Genomic DNA, 18,760 nt, shown 5'->3' on the forward strand with positions numbered 1-18,760 from the left:
AAACATAGGCATGAAGAATATGAAGTAGGTGACTTGGTGTTCATCAAGTTGGATAGCGAACAATTTATTCTTCCAAAGGCTATCACCCCAAAGCTTGCTCGACGGTACGATGGTTCCTTTCCCATCATCGAGAAACTATCTCCATTGACTTACAAAGTCAAGCTACTGGAACACATGGGTGTGCATCCGGTGTTCCACATTTCTTTGCTCAAGAGGAGCTACATGGATGAAAACCATGAGGATATGACGGTTCGAAGGGGTCCCTCCTTGGTGATTGACAAGGGTAGCGACTACGTCTTGGAGGCCATCCTTCGTCATCGGGATCGACCAAACCAAAATGGGCCTAATAGGTTCTACTTTTGCCAATGGAAATGCAAACCCACGGAAGAGAATTCGTGGCAACAAGGCGCGACCTTGTGGCAATTTGAAGATGTGGTTAATGCGTATAATTCCCATCACCCTTTTAAAATGAAGAGGGGACATCTTCTTCAAAGGGGGGAATTGTAACATATCCGATGTGTTGAGGGGTTCCATGATTGGAACCGCAACACCCACCTCGACAGATTGAGGCGAGGGCCTTTCTCGACGGATAGAGAAGGTGCCCATGACTCAAGGTAAGAGTCGTGGGCTTATAAGTCTTCTCGATGGATGGGGAAGACACCCATGACCCAATGTGTGAGGCATGGTTTGTACGTGTTCAATTGCCAAGGTGCACATGGGGAATGTAACCTCTAGTGCATTGAATACCCCAAAGTACTCAAGTACCTTTGTGGGGGAAGGGAATCTCCCAATGCATTCAAATAACCTAATGTGGTCAAATCCTATGTGTGGGAATGGAATCTCCCTAGGCATTCAATCAACTTTAGATGTAGTCAAGTACCTATGTGGGGGAATGGAATCTCCCTAGTGATTGTATTCAATACCGTTATGATTGATATAAGGTACTAATGTACTATATGGGGAGACTTATGAGAGAATAAAGAGGATCTTCTATATAAGTTGGATAGAGAGGGTGGTTGGGTGGAGGTTCAACGGATCCAAGCTCTCTTTCTTAGTCATTTATCCCCATAGTCGAAGAGCGTTGACACGCGAGTCTGAATCTAATCGGCGATCCAACCTTATCGCAAAATTTTGGTGGTGTTACAGGGGGGGATAAGTTCACATGCATCACCTCCCATTGAACCAGACCAATACGATATTTTAGGCCAATGCCATTTTATGTCTGGAGAGGGGTTTGAAACACTACTCCTGTCATGAAAATCAAGGACTACAAGTTTCTGAATTGAAAAGCATAGGTAGACCAAATCGAAGGACTAGGCATTCCCCATAATCATTCCAACATTGTGACAAAACCATTGACTTTAAACAACTTCATCATATATCAAATAGCACATAGCACATAGCACATAGCACATAGCACATAGCACATAGCACAATAGCGGCCCACCACGGCCCTAGAACCTTTTCGCTTTGGTGCGGATGAAGCACCTACCACATATAACATACAACATGCCACATGCCAATACCACATACCACTAAATACAAGACATCGGATGAAACATTAGGCATGTGGGTTTAACTACATATAACCAATAAAACATGGGTCTAACTACATACATACATAACATGTTCTTTGGATTGTGGGTTTTGGCCCCTCCCTTCCTCTTGTAGAGACTTTAGGACACTTTCTTCTTCATATTTCTCCTCCTTTTTCTTCTTCAGTTCCCCTGTTTGCTCGTGATACCATATATAATCTGCACATAGATTTTTATTTTATTTTACTTTGCTCACTTATGGATTAAAAAAAACCCTCTTATTTTGACTTGGCATTAATTATGTCTGATTTAAGCATCTCTCTTATTCCTTGATGCTGATATACTCTGTTTTTCTATCAATAAGGTACCATAAAAGCCATGGTGATTTTTGTGCCTGCGATATCATATCAATATTAGTTCATGAGCTCATGTATCTTGTCAATCATTGGTTAAGAAGAAGAAGAAGAAGAAGAAGAAGAAGAAGAAGAAGAAGAAGAAGGCCATTACATATTTTAATGTGTGCATAAAAGAACTAATCGTTGATAATGTCTCTAATATGGTTTTGATAAGATGGTTCAGAGTTTCCTGTATAGAGTCGCTAAATATTTTCCGAATGGGTTTTCCTGTTTGGCTTTAGGTCATAATTATCACAGCTTATAGGGCCAGCGACACTGGCGATGGAATGTTCAAATGGCAGTCACGTATGTGGTGGGTAAGTGTTTCTTGAGTGTTTCCAATCCCTCTTAAAACATAATAAGGTTTCATAAGCGATAAAACATTGTGATTAATTTTGTTTTATGTTGCTTGTAATAATGGTAAATCACTGTATATAACTTGTCTAGTGTTTCTGGAATATTGTGCGCGTGAAATTCAATGGGCTGTATCATTAATGTTTGGATGCAATGATAAGATATTGTATTTAATCTCCAATCTTTGTCTGAAACCTCTCTACTTTTCTCCTATCTGTTGTCTATTTGCTCCAACGAACAATCAACTCAGGCTTTATATGTACTATTTAATGCCCAATAATTATGCTTTTTATAGTTTCTGACATCTGTTAGGAATCATGGGTTTTCCTACACCAATAAGACCATTCAAATTATTGATAATAAATACAGTATAGTCTCCTAGAATTGATCAATTGTTGATAAAAAAATAAAAATAGTGATAAGTGATTCTCTGTACTGGTTTATAGAGTGTGCTCCTGCTAGGTGCTTATTATCTAGCAGATGTTATTGATAAACTGTTCTCTATATGTAGTTTAAATCTTGTACAGATAAATCCATAATTTGCATGTTCATTGTCATCTTTAGCTAGTAAGTGAATATGTGAATACTTGTATGTATGCATGTATGTACGTGTGTATCTGTGTATGTATGTTTATATGTGTATATATCTATGCATGCAGATATTACAAGGAAAGATATTTATGTGTGTATGATGTGTCTATATGCTATGTGTATGAGGTGGAATGTTTGAGATCGTCAAGAGAGATAGAAATGAACTTTTCTTTATTTTTACCCTCAACAAGTACCTGCACTGTACGCATCTCGAAAATACCGTATACAGCCATGGCAGAGGATCTCGTAGAGTTCTTGAACACTTCCATAAGCAGCAATACAGTTTTCGCATGCAAAATTCACACAGAAAAGATGAATTGGAAGTCCAAAGGTTATGGATTTGTTCAATTTGAGACAGAAGGAGATGCAAAGAAAGCTGTAGAACTGGCGAAAAAATGCCGGCTTAAATTTGAAGGAAGCATGCTAGAGGTTGAATTTGAGGCCAAAGAAATTGTAAGCCGACCACAAATAACCGTTCAATGCAAGTCTTTGTATGTTGGATGTCTTACAAACCCTACCATATTGTGTGTGTTATGGTCCTCAAAGAGGGAGGTTACTCTAGAGCTAGATTGCAAAAAAGGAAAATTAGCTCTTATAGTGGATATCCTTGATAGTGGTGCAAAATATAAACTAACTTGGAAGCTTAAAAGCTTGGACATTTCTGGCACTGATCGAGAAAAGAACTTGAAGGACAATTTTGTATTGCTGCAGGTATAGGCTCTCTCTCTTTTCTGTGTTTCACACTGTTAGAAGATGATAAACATGAAATTTTGGTATAAGAGAACTCATTCATCATACTTTTTGAGTAGAGTACTTGTGTGACTTGATAAAGATGATGACGCTGACATCTTCCAACTTTATGAATCTGGACACAATAAGTAAAGGTCACAATTGTGCTTGTTTTTTAATTTTCTTTATTTTCCCCTTTGTATAAGAAAAACACAAAGTGACTCTCAGTAAGAAGTGTAATGAAACATTTATTGCATGAATTTTTTTGATAATAAGAAATCGTGACACATTTTGCATTTTATTTCTTCTTGATTTTACTTGTTGGTAAGCACGATGGCCTTTGGAAAATAGCTAAGTTGGATGTGAATACACCACCCCAAAAAGGAGATGAGAGAAAGATTGGTCACTTAAGGGCCAATTAAGTGGTTCAATAGCTAGAACTTAGCACTTGATTAGTTATCATCACACCTAATTAGTTAACTCATTACAATATATTTTATTGTAAAAAAATATGAATGGAATTGTAGGTTAATAAAGGCAGCTTTCAGTTGCATCGGGACAACTAGTAATTGCTTTGTCAGCCGCCTAGAAGGGTAATTTATAAATTAATTTCGGCAAATGAAAGGACTTCTCACTCAGGGCTGAGCAGCATAGTCCATGGGGGACCCCTCAGACAGTGATCGGGGGTCCCTCGAGCACAATTATATGTATATTCTCCACTGTATTCTATGGGTTTATATCTTTCCAGATTCATTGACAAATCTCAATCACTATGGATAATTCGACATGTATTGAGAATCCGTCTTACGGTACTTTGCGCACCAATAATGTAGAACAATTGGTCTTTATGATTTGAGTCAAGATTTATGGGTTTGTCAAAGAAACATGAGGAACTTGTGATATTTTTAGTGTTTACCTTAGTTTCCTATTTAAAAGAGGGCAATTGATACTACTGTTTGCATTTGTCTAGAGAGGTTGAGCAAGAAGTCAATATTACTCATGCAACCTTTTTTTCAGAGATTGAATTTATGTATCTATTTCAACTTGCTATATTTTCTGAGATTCATATTTCAGTTTAACTAAAGATTGTTTCCACATGTATATCAAAACAAACGTGTTCCTTATGCAGAATGTATTTGATTTATAAATGAAAAGTGATACTTTCATATCTTTGCATCAATTTTAAATCTTTAATTTGATAGGAATTTGGGTTCATTAAAGGTCAGCAAAAAAATGTATTTACTTGCCTCAAGTCATGGGGGATTATTGCTGATAATTTGTTACTTCTAAACTTGTCAACTGCGTTTACAGATGAAACATGCTCCGAAGATCAAGCAGAAATTCGGTAGCAACAAAAGAAAAAGGGAGAAACAGTTTGATCGATATACTTTCTTTCGAGAGAACCAGGAAGATCATTGGTATCCTTGGTGTCGATGTACAGACTTCACGGAAAATGAAAGTATTGGGAACTCATCTGCTTATTATATAGAGATCTCAGCAGCAGATAAACATGGTTATTTGGAATTTACCAAGCACCTAGCAGTCATCCAAGCTTTCCGGGTGATAGATAATATTTCTTTACAATTTCGTAGTATATACTCGAGGGCACATGGGCTTGTGCCTATCCTTAGCTGCTCTAATTTGAACGAGCTTCCATTTAATGTTATTTTCAAAATCTATAAGCTTGTGCAATGTGGTATTCTCAGTGGTCCAATTCTTGACCATGTTGATCTCAAAATGTTTCATCCTTCAACGACACCACTTCGAAATACACAAATAGCACTTGAGAAGCTTTTAGTTACAAAAGAGTGTTGTTATGATTTTGTGGGATGGTTTCAACGTGAAATCAAGTTGCAACAAGATCAGTTCTCAAAAAATATCTTTACAAACAGTGTAACTGAAGGTTTGATGTTAATGCATCATCTTACTATAACACCTACAAAAATTTATTTCTTGGGACCAGAAGTAGAGATGTCAAACCGTGTCGTGCGAAATAATGCAGAAAATGTGGAGAATTTCCTTCGGGTTCACTTCACAGATGAAGATATGGATTTACTTCGTTCAAAGGCATTGCTAGTCACAGATGAATCCTCAAAAATAATCATAAAATCAGAACACACAGAAATCTATTCTAGAATTCTTAGGATTTTAAAGGAGGGGATTGAACTGGGCGGGAGGAAATTCGAATTCCTAGCTTTCTCTGCCAGCCAGCTCAGAGAACATTCGGTTTGGATGTTTGCATCAAACCAAACCACCACAGCTGATAAGATCCGTGCATGGATGGGCGACTTTACAACCATAAAAAATGTTGCAAATTGTGCTGCTAGGATGGGCCAGTGCTTCAGTGCATCAAAGAAAGGCCCGGATACATATGCATATGAAATTGAAGAGATTCCAGATATTGAAAGAGAGGTTGGAGGTGTGAAGTATTGCTTTTCAGATGGCATAGGGAGGATATCTCCGACATTTGCTATCGAAGTAGCATCAAAGTGTGGATACTCAGTCACTGGAAAAGCACCATCAGCTTTCCAAATTCGATATGCAGGTTACAAAGGTGTTGTAGCAATTCATCCAACCTCAACTTGCAAGCTGTCTTTGAGGAGAAGCATGAAAAAATTTTCTTCGGATTTAATGTCACTTGATATACTCGAATGGAGTCGTTTTCTTCCATGTTATTTAAATCGCCAAATAATAACCCTCTTGTCTACACTTGGTGTAGAGGACCAGGTTTTTGAAACAATACAAGAGGAAAGAATCACATTATTGAATGGACTGCTGAATGAAAGGTTTTCAGCTGTTGAGGCTATTCAGGCTTCTTATGCGGGGGAATGTCATAAGGTTGTGGTGGAGATGTTGCTTGCTGGATATGCTCCCAATTGTGAGCCTTTCCTCTCAAGCATGTTCCAAGCCTTCAAAGCAGCTCAGGTTTATCAGATTTGTAAGAGATCAAGAATTTTTATCCCTAATGGGAGAGTACTGATGGGCTGTTTGGATGAGACTGCAGATTTAGCTTATGGAGAAGTATTTATTCAAATATCTGCATCTGATGGCAGCCTTTCAGTTATCCAGGGAAATGTAGTTGTTGCAAAGAATCCGTGCCTCCATCCGGGAGATGTTCGTGTTTTGGTTGCTGTAGATTCACCAAACCTTCAACATATGGTTGATTGTATTGTTTTCCCCCAGAATGGTAACCGGTGCGTACTCCACATTTAAATATTTGTCTTTCTGCATCTAAGAAGTTTGTTAGGGTAGGGGTGGGTAATACCTACAGGGTAAACACTTCATTTTTTTGACGTTAAAGAAACCAAGGGCAAGTGTTTGTGAATAGGCTGGCAAAGAAAGCATGTTTTGTTGAGATTTTAAGTTCACTTTTGGATTTCTCTATGCAGGCCACATCCAAATGAATGTTCTGGTAGCGATCTGGACGGTGACCTTTACTTTGTCACATGGGACAAGAGGTTGATCCCGCCAGTTACAGAGGCCCCCATGGATTATCATCCACCCAATCCTATTTTATTGGATCATTCTCCTACACTTGAGGTATGTGGTGAAGAACTCATTTCAGTCCTGGGATATTTGCATAGAGAGATAGCTTGGAAAACCTGAGTCTCTCGAGTGAAAGTTGAATATCAGTAGACTGGATTTTTATTTTTTAACATAATTTCAGGAGTGAGATTCGAGATTCTGATGTTATTATATATCTTCATGATCCAATTAAATTAATTTCTTCATTATAATTCACATCTTGTATATATTTTTGAAAGGAATCCATCATGTTTTGTAAGTATGTGTGTGTTTCTTCTCTAGTGCCTATCCTCATCTTCTATTGACCAATTTAATTGAAATACATATTACCAAGAGAGATTCTGTGGTATAACCTATTTCTATTAAGCACACACATATAATAGATATGAAGCTGTACTAACAATGCTCCCATGCACATGAGGCCAACAAGTATATTCTCGCATAACCTTGTTGGCAGTTGATGGCCACAGGGCATCATGGTATATCTCATCTATGTCCTTGCTGGCCATTTCTCCCACCATTGCTATCTTATATACTAGAGCTTCATTATCCTCGCTTAACAATGTTAGCTAGCTTCATGTATTTTTGCTTTATCACAGGACATGTAACCTATGACAATAGATCATCATTGGGTTGTGTTGCATTCATGCATATGCCTCCTTTGGCATACCGGCAATGTTTGTTCATAGTCAAGATTCCCCATAACATTTCTGAGACCCATGATCCAGCTTCCATTAATCAAAATATTGGCAGTCTTATATGATCAAGTGGAGCTTACTAGGGACATCATAGGTCTCTCTCTATGTTCCTCCTATTCTTGTCAGATGGATCTTGATGGGAAATTTCTATCATTCCCTTTGGCAAGCCCACTTTCTTGATTCCTGCTTCATTAGATTTCTATTTCATCAAAGCATGTTTGATTAAATAGTTAGTGTAATATTTCATATTACATGAGTGATATCTATTTGTGTTTGAAGAGTCCATTTGACTATGTAACCAGTAAGGAAAGCTTAAAGTATTCTTTCACCTTGCATCTCTTCCGGATGTTTTGCAGGAAATCCAAACATACTTTGTTGATTACATGCAAAATGATAACCTCGGAACGATAGCGAATGCACATGTGGTTTTTGCTGATAAGGAGCCTGAAAAGGCTAGAGCTTGGCAATGCAAAGAACTTGCTTTACTTTCATCTATTTCTGTGGATTTCCCGAAGACTGGTGTTGCAGCAATATTGCCAAAATACTTGCGCCCACATATATATCCTAATTTCATGGAAAAAAGAGATAAGAAAAGCTATATATCGACTGGGGTTCTTGGGAAGCTTTACAGAGCAGCAAAACTGACTGTTCTTGGAAATACTTCAAAGATCAGTATAAATGATGTTTTGAGGTCATATGACGAGGATTTGATGCAAGAAGGTTTTGAGCATTACTTGACGGTATCCCTTGATTATAAGAAGCTTTACAACACCAAACTCATGTCTTTGATGGATTTGTATGGAGTTCAGACTGAAGCTGAGATGGTTTCCGGGTTTTTCTCCGAGTTGCATCCTGTTATCGGCAACTATTCAAAAATGAATAGCGATCCTCGAAAGGTTGAAGACAAAGTTCGTGAAGCCATGATTGCCCTTCAATTAGAAGCAAAAAATTGGTACAACAATATGGTCAAAGATGCTCCATTTCCAACAACAAATGTAAAGTATGCTATAGCTTCATCATGGTATCATGTGACTTATCATCCGGATTTCCTGAAATGTCATGGGTCGTGTAGAAATGATGAAGAAGAAACTCTCTTTCTTAGCTTTCCATGGGTATTGTACGACAAATTATTAGATATCAAGAGAAATGTCGGCCTAAAGAAATCTAAACTAACTTCAAATGGCATTTTTACACCATCCAGTTTGATGACTGACTGCTAAGATTAAACAGCGAACACAATCATTGACAACGTGTTTAGAAAACCCCATGATACAAATAACGAATACTTTGTAACAAGATCGAGAAAGTTAACAATTTTGATCTGTAGTAGTTTGTTGTTCAGGTTGTAATTTTTTTTATGTTGGTTGAAAAAGCCTTTATGCCATCTAGATTGATGATTTAACTCCTAAGATGAATCAAGAGCCACAATTACACATCAATATACACATGTTACTAAGAAACATTCAGCTGGCAATAGAATGTTTGTTGTCATTTAGTGGAATGTTGATATACATCCATAAACGGTTTTGGGGTAGGCAAGTATATACTTCATTCGTTTTTCCCTATAGAAGAAGAGAGAAGAGAACATCATTTATAATATTTCTTCTTGGTTTTCTATGTACACAAGCAAATGATTTGTTTTGCCATATTTCATGGGGGGATTTTGTGTCCTTGATGACCATTTCTTACATTTTTTCACCCCTTTTTTTTTTGAGTAACATGCTTCTCGTAGAGACACTCATTGTTTTTGAATGGCTATGTGAATAGTAATAATAAAACGAAGAAAAGTTATAATTGTTATAAATATTGAGAAAGGCATTGTAATCTCTCTCTCTCTCACACACACACACACACATGCACACACACACAAGCATGGTTTCTTAAAATCTACGAACGTTCTTGATCTCTCCCTTTTTTGCAATTTTCATTGTTGAAGGAACAATTCAATACAACAACATGGTTGTGTGACTGTTTTTTGTATATTCTAAAACTAGAAGTCGAGGCGGTTGTTTTCAGAGGTGCAAATCAGATAAAGATATGAACCAGATAAGTAAGATAAAAAACCAAACAAGCTAACGTAGAATTGGGACTTATATTGCTTATAGAAATTTGATATAGCATTCAACATGGCTTGACATGCATCAAAGGTTGTTGATGAGGTGTCGAAACATTCCAGTGGAAGCTCACATTCCTCGTCATAAAACAATTGCAATCATGTGCATGTCTTTAGAAAAAAGAATGATAAAGTTGCAAAACGACGTAAATGATGGCAATGAAGGGAAATGATGTTCCAACATGTGGTGGATTTGCAAGCAATGGAGATCAAATGCTTGAAAGAAGAGTCACTTGCTATGAAGAAAATAACATTGCAAATCCAAGATGCTCGCATGTCTAAATTAGAGACCAAAATAACAACATTACAAGTCAAGAAAGAATCATTAATAAAAGCAAATGTTGAGATGAAATATGGCCTTAGGCAAAAGAATATGCAATCATCCCCATTAGTTTTAGAGACTTTGGCAATGGTGGATGAGGACATATCGGTCGGTCAAGAAAGGGACATCATCGAAGAGTTGTGCTCAAACCAAAGTAAGACCCAAGAGACGGAAGGTGATGGCAAGGAAGTGAAGGTCAAAGCCTATGCGAAGGGCAAAGAGGCTAAATAGGTCACCATGGTGCACAACAAGGGCTAAGCAGTTTGGGTGAGTTCAAAGGGTGTTCCTTTGGATGTGGTCGTGACATCCAACTTGAAGGTGGACACTATCACAAAGATTGAAGGAACAAAGGTCAACTTTAACGCGAGAGGATACCACGAAATAGGGTGAAATGGGAAACATGCAATGTGGTCGTCTAAGGTCTCAAATGGGAGCATGTACTTGAAGAAGGGGCTACAAGGAGTAGTCAAAGTCAGTATTCAAATGGGGCCTAATGATGGCAAGAGCGGATTGACGGAAGAAGGAAGATTGAAGTGCCTTGACCAAGGGGATGGTAGGAATGAGGGTGGCATATGTTTGGTGCGTGAAGGGTTATGCTCAGGGAAAGTGAAGCCTCGTTTTTTATAAAAGGAAGAGAAGAGGGCTCATTTGGGGTTGGTCATTTGTGTTTTAGGGGTGCACCATTAGGGTTGTGTGATGCTTTTCTTCTTCTCCTCCTCAACGTACATGAGGTCTTGGGGTGCCTAGAATGGCTCCACCCCCCTCCCAAGGGGGTTCAACGTTAAGGGGAGAGAGAGGAAGAGAGATGACAAAGAGAGAGAGAGAGAGAGAGAGAGAGAGAGAGAGAGAGAGAGAGAGAGAGAGAAAAAATGTTCATTCCTATTTCATTCATTCCCCATAAGGGGTTAAATAGTACAAGAGGGGGTAGATACATAGGGGTGTAAGCCCCCTCGAGCATTCATACTGGACACTCACTCACACCTCCTCGTATCCATCCACATGCACACACGTGTGCATGTGTTCACATACGTATAGACTCACGATTACATTTATGCCCCCTACACACACACAACAATCATCATGATAACATTTGACCCTCGCTCATCACATTGACTCTCTGTACATCTCGTACGGGGTAACAGTTCTTAGTGTTTGTTCTTCTTGTTCTCATGCATACCTTGAGACCGATTCTCTAGCAAGCACCATTACATGCTGGTGAATTCAATGAGAGGTTCGGCAAGCTCGCACATTGGTCGTTCGAAGGGAGGATGGAGTGGCCTGAGAACACTACTTTGATTCGAGGCATTGTAGTTGTCGAAGGTAGTCACGGTCTTGACGGCCCACTCGACTCACCTACTCCGAGAGTTTCAGATGGCATAGGGAGCATATCTCCAACATTTGCTACTTGGTCATCAGAAATGTGTTGATACTCGGTCATCAGAAAAGTGCCATTAGCTTTCCAAATTTGATATGCAGGTTATAAAGGTGTTGTAGTAATTCATCCAACCTCAACTTACAAGCTATCTTTGAGGAGAAGTATGAAAAAATTCTCTTTGGATTTAGTGTCACTTGATATACTTGAATGGAGTTGCTTTCTTCCATGCTACTTAAATCGCCAAATAATAACCCTCTAAGGTATGCATCATAATGTGCAGGGTTGGGTTTATTACGGAGCAAACCAGGTAAGACTTGCTTCCATGCCGAAAAGGCAGTTTGAATAAATTTGTCCTCCCGTTGATGGGATGAAGGTACTCTGAACCCTTCCCTAAATATCCAATTTACATCCTTCAACCAAGGTGGTGCACCTAAGCGAGGAAAGCATTCCAAACAATGGTCAAGCAACACTACTTTCCATATCTCCAGCTCGGAGTGAATCTTCTAATAATCAACTTAATGTCAATAATGCTTTTGGCTTGTCTACTGGATCAATAATGATACCTAGGTCCTCAATCTGAGTGAGGTAAGGTAAATAACATTCCATTTTACTTTGGACCAAGCATTGGCCGCCCTCCCATTTTATGGGACCACAAGAACTTTCAAATCAATCTCCATATATATGCAAGAGGATGCGTGGCTTGCGGAAAAGATCTAACAACATGATAGAACATAACATACCATGGTGTGTTGCCAACAATACTTGGTTGTCAACTACAATTTGTCCGGTGAAAGACAAGATTGGGCTGAACTCTTCGTAATAACAAACTTTTTCGGTAATGTCAATAAGAGGGAGGTGCCACTTGATTTTCTACTGATAAATCAATACCTATTATTTAGTTTATTGGAAAAAAATAAATAAAAAAATACATACATATTATTCAGTATTTTGGAAAAAAATAAAAAAAGAAGACATATTATTCAGTTTTTTGGAAAAATAAAAATAAAAATACATACATATTATTCATTTTTTGGAAACCTATTATTCAGATTTTTGGAAAAAACAAACAAACATATTATTCAGTTTTTTTGGTAAAAGATAAAAAAAAATACAGTTTTTTGGAAAAAAATAAATACAAAAAATACAAACATATTATTCAGTTTTTTGGTAAAAGATAAATAAAAAATTAACCTTATTATTCAGATTTTTGGGATTTTTTTATTTTTTATTTTATTTTACCTATTATGTATTCATTTGGTTTTTTTCTTTGGTTCCATAGCTCTTCATCTTCTTCTTCTTCTTCTTCTTCTGTGCTCTCTTTTTTGTTCTGAAGTTTTGTGAACCTTCCGCGTTCTTCCTCCATTCTCTGCAATTCGACCGGATCTTCCCTCGAAGAGCAGGAAATCAGTTCCGATACTCGACGGCAACATCCTGCTGCTTTCTTGGCTTCCATCGCTCCCTTCTCCCAATTCCTGTGAGCTCTGCGACTACTGCTGTTACTGCTGTTCAGAAGGCTGTTTTTTGCCGTAATTCTATTCTTCCATATCTGTTCCCTTCCTGGCATAACCGCAGAAACGAAATTCGAGCGGAGATAGAGACCGAGAGACTTCACCTTATCTTCAGGTTCACACACTTTATACCGTTCTACCTACTCAAAGGGATATTTCTTAACGGTTTCTTTGCCTCATTTTGTGCAATGTAGCATAACGTGTGCACACACTTGCTCTTTTTTGATGTAAAGATGCATGGATAGAAGATCAAGAATTTGCCTTACAGCTGGAAGGACCAAGATTTGGAGTAGAATCTCTAGCTCATTTTCTGGAAATGCATGAATATAGAGATGTTTTTGGCTGTAAATGCCCTGGAGTGAAATATCATCAAGGTCTTACCATATAATTGAATTTAATGTATATTTATGGAAGGGAATGTATATGCTGGTTTTCTTTACTGTAGATAGTAACGGATAAAGGATTACAGGCTTTTGTTTTACCATATAGTTAAAAGGATCGACATTTCGATTAAAACCTTTGCTATTTGACAGAAAATGCAAGGATATATTGTTTTTTTTAATTGGATGAGAGTTCAAAATATTGCCATATTGTTGAAGAACCAAGATTAGGACTAGAACCTTACTTTTTTTGCAGAAAGGCACGCATATACTGGCTAATTTGGATGTAAAGTTTTAAGGGGAATGGCTAGAAGATAAAGTTTTGCAGTTTCGATTGAGGAACAGAGATTTTGCATCTTAGGTACGGATATAGTGATTGTTCTTGCTTTGAAAAGGAATGGATAGAATGACCCTTCTATCACATAGTTGAAGAAAGTTTTAGCTGGTACGCCGTCTTTTTTGCAGAAAAACATGCTCCCACTGGTTTTTTGGCTGTTAATAAGCATTGATAGAAGATTGCATTTTACTATATAGTTGAATAAAGATCAAGAAGCATCTTAGCACTTTTGCAGAAAGGTGTGCATAGATTGGTTCGGTTGCACCTTATAGTTGAAGAACTAAGTTTTTTCGAGTACTTGCCTCTTTTGCATGCATATGATGGGTTGTTTTTGCAAAAACAGGATTTGATAGAAGATTGAGATTTTTTTGTATTACTGAAAAAGGATTATTTTTTATAGCATCTCAGATCTGATGTAGAAACGTATATGGTAATGAATAAGGGTCATGAATTTTCCATATAGTTGAAGGATCCTGATTTTGACTAGCATCTTGGATCTTTTACTGAAATGCACACATTTATAGGTAGATGAAGATTTTATGATATAGTTTAAAAACTAAGATTATGAATGTCGTCTTCACTCATTTGCAGGAACAGAGCCGATTGTGATTTTTTCTGCATAATATGACCTGCTTCGAACAAACGCAATAATCTCACCACAAAAAAAACATGGGGGTATGCTTTTCTAACACAGTAGATGGGAGGAATTCAATTGGAGGTATTGAAGATCAAAATGGAGGGGGTACTTTGGAAGCTGTACAGATACTACATGGTGCCCGTCGCTTGTCATCACAACTTGAAGTAAGTACTACTTCTTTATATATTTTGCACACACGTTACAATTCTCTCTTAACATAGGTGAGTATGGAATAATCTGGGTTTTATGTCCCCTTATCGAATCCACAACCTGCACATAACACATGACACATGACACATGACACAGGTTCAAAGTTTACATTTAGTTGAGTGTTGTCAGAGGTAAGATCCCCAGCCACATAATTTTCACCTTCAAGATGAAAAGAAATGGTATAGTTTTTATATTCTACAGACAAAAATCTGTCTTACTAAACATGCCTAAAATAATCTCTAGAAGCCGTATTGACATTAAACAGAAGTTGAAACTTTATGGTGCCGCCAAACAGAAAGTTCGAGCTGTGAAACCATATGATCTCTCAGTTTCCAGCTATGGTACATATCAGAAAACATAATTGTGTTCAGCGGCGGTTTCTGGAGATTTAGTTCTTGAACCACATATGCACAGGCCATTATCAAACAAAATCTGAACGCCGTGACCATCTAGATCTCGATCAACATTCATGGGATGAAGTTGGCAAATGTGTTTGGTCTAAGACAACAATGAGGTGTAGGTGCATTCAATTGATGAATATTTTAATTCCTAGACCACATGTGAAAAAGATAATTTATGATTAGATCTGTTACTAAACAAAATCCAAGTGGTTTGACCATTTATATATCCATTGACATTCATGAGATCAAGCAGAAAAACCAGGTTTGATCAAAGAAAACTATGGCATCTATGTTTTCACTTGATGAATTTCTGAAATTAACATGAGCAGACTTTAATTTTCCGTAATGTGTTCAGAAGTTCCTGTGGTATAAGGCCCCTTCTTACATAGAAAATCCTTGTCACCATGGAAATGATCTTTGATGACAGCTGAAACATCATTTTTCTTCCAATCCTCCCCTTGGAATTTGGTTTGTTTATTTCTGAGATGCTTCTGTGGACTGACTTAAAGCTGTGCGAATGCTGCACAGTGGGATGCTTATTCCCCTGTTTGAATGCTATGCAAAACTATCGTTTTAACCATATTTATAAGTATCCGTCAATGAGTCCACGGGATTGCACAAATCCTCATTTTGGTATTTGGCAGCAATCCGCTCAAGTATAATATATTCACAACTATTTTAGGGTTTTCCAAGGCAATTGTTTTATGAAGGGAATCAAGGTTTTCCATGCCCATGTCTAATTTAAATAGATTTTGAAACATTCAATTCTTTCTGCTTGCACAAGACATGCACGAGTAATAGATTGCGATTTCTCGAAACTATACTCATACATATGCAGTGAATGTGGATATCTGACTGACTCACCTTCCAACCATAGAGCCAATACAGGTTCATTCCAATCTAGGAGCTAGCAGTTGGTCTCTATTTTTACGAGATTACCTAACCTCTCTTTAATAACGAGCACTAGTGCATGTTGAAAGTCACTGTGCGCCTCTGATACTGCTATGATATACGCACCAAACCTCACAATATTCAATCATAGAATTAGTATTTCTTTATAGGTTTTATGATTTAGGGCTCATGGGCTACTTACTGATACTCGTTACTGTCAAAGGTGGACACTGATCACGGTGATGAACTCCGCAAAATTTTGCATTTTGATAGCAGACGTAGGTTTTCGAATATATCAGGGTACATAACCAGCAAGTGAAAGACTATGCCAAGTTTAGCATACAACTTTGAATATCATAAAGAAGAAGGAAGATTCTGATATTCTTTACAGATTTTAGGAAGGTTTATGCCTAAAACTGTTGAAACTTAAAGGTTTAGTTTAGTTTGGGATTTACTGTGATGATGATCATTCTGAGGTATGATGCAAAATTGGTGCATAAATTTCAGAACAAACCAAGGCTGTAAACCATGCATTTAGCCAATGCTTGAGCTATTATGGTATGATGTCATGCTTCTTTTCAAGTATAGCAGTTCCACTCACAGGTGTTAAGCATTCTGATGTATTTCTCTGGTTATATTTTCCTGTTTGATAAGCACACGTTCTTTACTGATTAGTTCCTTCTTATGCAGTTGTCGATATCTGCCTCCAAGTTGCGGGACAGAGATGTCATGTCAAAGGTAAATGCATTCAGAAAAGAACATATTAATATAAAAGAGTGTTGTATTGATGTTGTCAGAAAAAAACCTTGTTTTATGTAAAATATATAAATATTAAGTGGATTGCCAAATGTACAGAGTGATCCTATGGCTGTCGCATATCTTAAAAGAATTAATGGAACTTTGGAGGAGCTTGGCAGAACAGAAGTCTGTTTGAATTCCTTGGATCCTAGTTGGGTTACGAAGATACGGGTTTTGTACTGTTTCGAAGAACTTCAGGTGTTGCTGTACGTGACATGAAAATCTCTTCAGATTTCCAATAATTCTATCACTATCTGTTTCCTATGCCTTACTTTTTTTTTTTTCTTTTTTGTTTGACACAGGTTTAGAGTTTATGACGTGGATACAAATTTCAAGGATGTTCAAACTAAGGTGATAAGATGGCTGATTTTGAATATCATTGGATGGTACCACTATCCCTCCTACTAGGAATCGGCAACGGTTCGGTTTTGGCTTGGCCTTGTCCAAACCAAACCGGTTTGAGAGTTTTCAAACTTGAACCGGACCAGTTAAGGCTAAGCGGTTTGGCCAAATTGGTTAACTCTAAACCAGTTTAGTAACTGGTTTGTCCTAACGGTTTAAGCCTTACCCGGTTTAGGAACCGGGTTGGCCCTAAACGGTTCGGTGCGGCTTGAGCCTTGCCAAACCAAACTCAAACCGGTTAAGGAGGCTCAAGCCTAACCGTTTATAAATGGTGTAACAGTTTGGTTTAGGCTTGAGTTGAGCCGTTGCCGATTCCTACCTCCTATGTATGAAAATCTGTGTATGATGCGTAGGAAATATTAAAGGACTATGGCTATTCTGTTTCGTTGAGTAGCCAGAAATTTGCACTAATATTTTCATTTATTTATCATTGATGTTTATTGATTTATCTCAAGGAAGTATTAAGGACTATGGCTATTCTGTTTCCTTGAGTAGACAAAAGTTTGTGCACTAATATTATCACAGGAAATGAAAGCAGCTGGTTGACGCACTATTTGTGTTACAGCGTAACCGTGATAATCTTATCCCTGTTGATCATCAAGCCTGTTATTACACTGGCTTCGGGATAGTTCTATACTGACTCAATTTCTTGTATCATCAAGCCCAATACCAAACTAGTAATGTACATGCCTTCCGTTTTTATATCATTAATATTTTCTCAGTTCTTAGTGATTAGTAAATTGTCAGTTATCTTAAGGTTGGTCCCCATGCCTGTCAAAATTTCGTGCGTCTTCTCAACTTTTGCATAAAGTTATTTGACTCTCTTACATGCATTCAAAGGATGATCGAAGAATATAAAGAACTGTTTGATATTAAGATGACCATAATCTCCTTCCACACGTCCTTTAGCTCTTCTTTGGGGTTGATTTTTGTTACTTGCATTGACGAGTTAACACAACCAGTCTTATCTTTAATGGGTTTAATAGGCCAGTATGGTATTTTGGAAGTGCTATTATCTTTCTTTCTCTACTTTTTATGCAGTCAAAATAAAACTCTGTTTAGCCCCTCTGCATTAATGTAGATTGTCAAAGGTTTTATCAAAGTTCAGAGTCCTAAATTGCTCTAGCTACGGCAACAATGGTGGTAAAGCTTTGTTGGTCTTTAAAAGCCATTTACTCAACTTGGATTCAGGATTAAAGTATATCTTAGCCGTGTTCAATTATAAAAATATACTATTAGAATACCTAAATTTTCTATTAAAATGGTTTATAATCAGTGGCCTTGCAGTATGCTGTGATATGCATGTAATGCCATGTTAAACTAATTGGAATACTTATGAGACTGAAAGTGAAGTTATATTCTGAATATGTTTTGTATTTATATCTAATGCTTGTTTCGTTTTAAATGCTATTTATATCTAATATATATGCATAAATCTTTGATCGATACAGCTAGTTTAATTCACGCATGTCTAATATAATAAGTCCAACTCCTTGATAGTTTGATGTTTAACATTTGGCTTCAAATATTAGGCTGTTCCGTTATTCTTAATTTTTGCT

At 37.4% G+C, this 18,760-nt stretch overlaps 2 protein-coding genes across 4 annotated transcripts; both read left to right on the forward strand.

The window, feature by feature from the left end:
• The first annotated feature begins 1,763 nt into the window (after nt 1-1,763).
• On the forward strand, nt 1,764-9,321 carry LOC147847817 (putative RNA-dependent RNA polymerase 1). Of its 3 annotated transcripts, none has more exons than XM_087338798.1 (6): nt 1,764-1,899; nt 2,173-2,247; nt 3,067-3,586; nt 4,916-6,798; nt 6,994-7,144; nt 8,184-9,321. In XM_087338798.1, exons 2-6 carry the CDS (start codon nt 2,213-2,215, stop codon nt 9,045-9,047), a joined length of 3,453 nt encoding a protein of 1,150 aa, XP_087194924.1. In that variant the 5' UTR covers nt 1,764-1,899; nt 2,173-2,212; the 3' UTR covers nt 9,048-9,321. The 3 variants fall into 3 exon arrangements, with proteins under 3 accessions (XP_087194924.1, XP_087194925.1, XP_087194923.1); XM_087338799.1 differs by having other exon boundaries at nt 2,189-2,247; XM_087338797.1 differs by lacking the exon at nt 1,764-1,899 and having other exon boundaries at nt 1,983-2,247.
• A 3,675-nt stretch (nt 9,322-12,996) lies between these two features.
• LOC147847818 (protein BONZAI 3-like) lies at nt 12,997-17,252 on the forward strand. The gene is made up of 5 exons (XM_087338800.1): nt 12,997-13,260; nt 14,454-14,663; nt 16,692-16,739; nt 16,857-17,005; nt 17,102-17,252. The coding sequence occupies exons 2-5, from the start codon at nt 14,532-14,534 to the stop codon at nt 17,205-17,207; spliced, it is 435 nt and encodes a 144-aa protein (XP_087194926.1). The 5' UTR covers nt 12,997-13,260; nt 14,454-14,531; the 3' UTR covers nt 17,208-17,252.
• The last annotated feature ends 1,508 nt before the right edge of the window (nt 17,253-18,760 follow it).

Source organism: Azolla caroliniana, unplaced genomic scaffold (genome assembly GCF_043228905.1).
Source record: "Azolla caroliniana isolate FFs.n. ecotype wild unplaced genomic scaffold, voAzoCaro1.0.p SCAF_631, whole genome shotgun sequence".
NCBI lineage: Eukaryota > Viridiplantae > Streptophyta > Polypodiopsida > Salviniales > Salviniaceae > Azolla > Azolla caroliniana.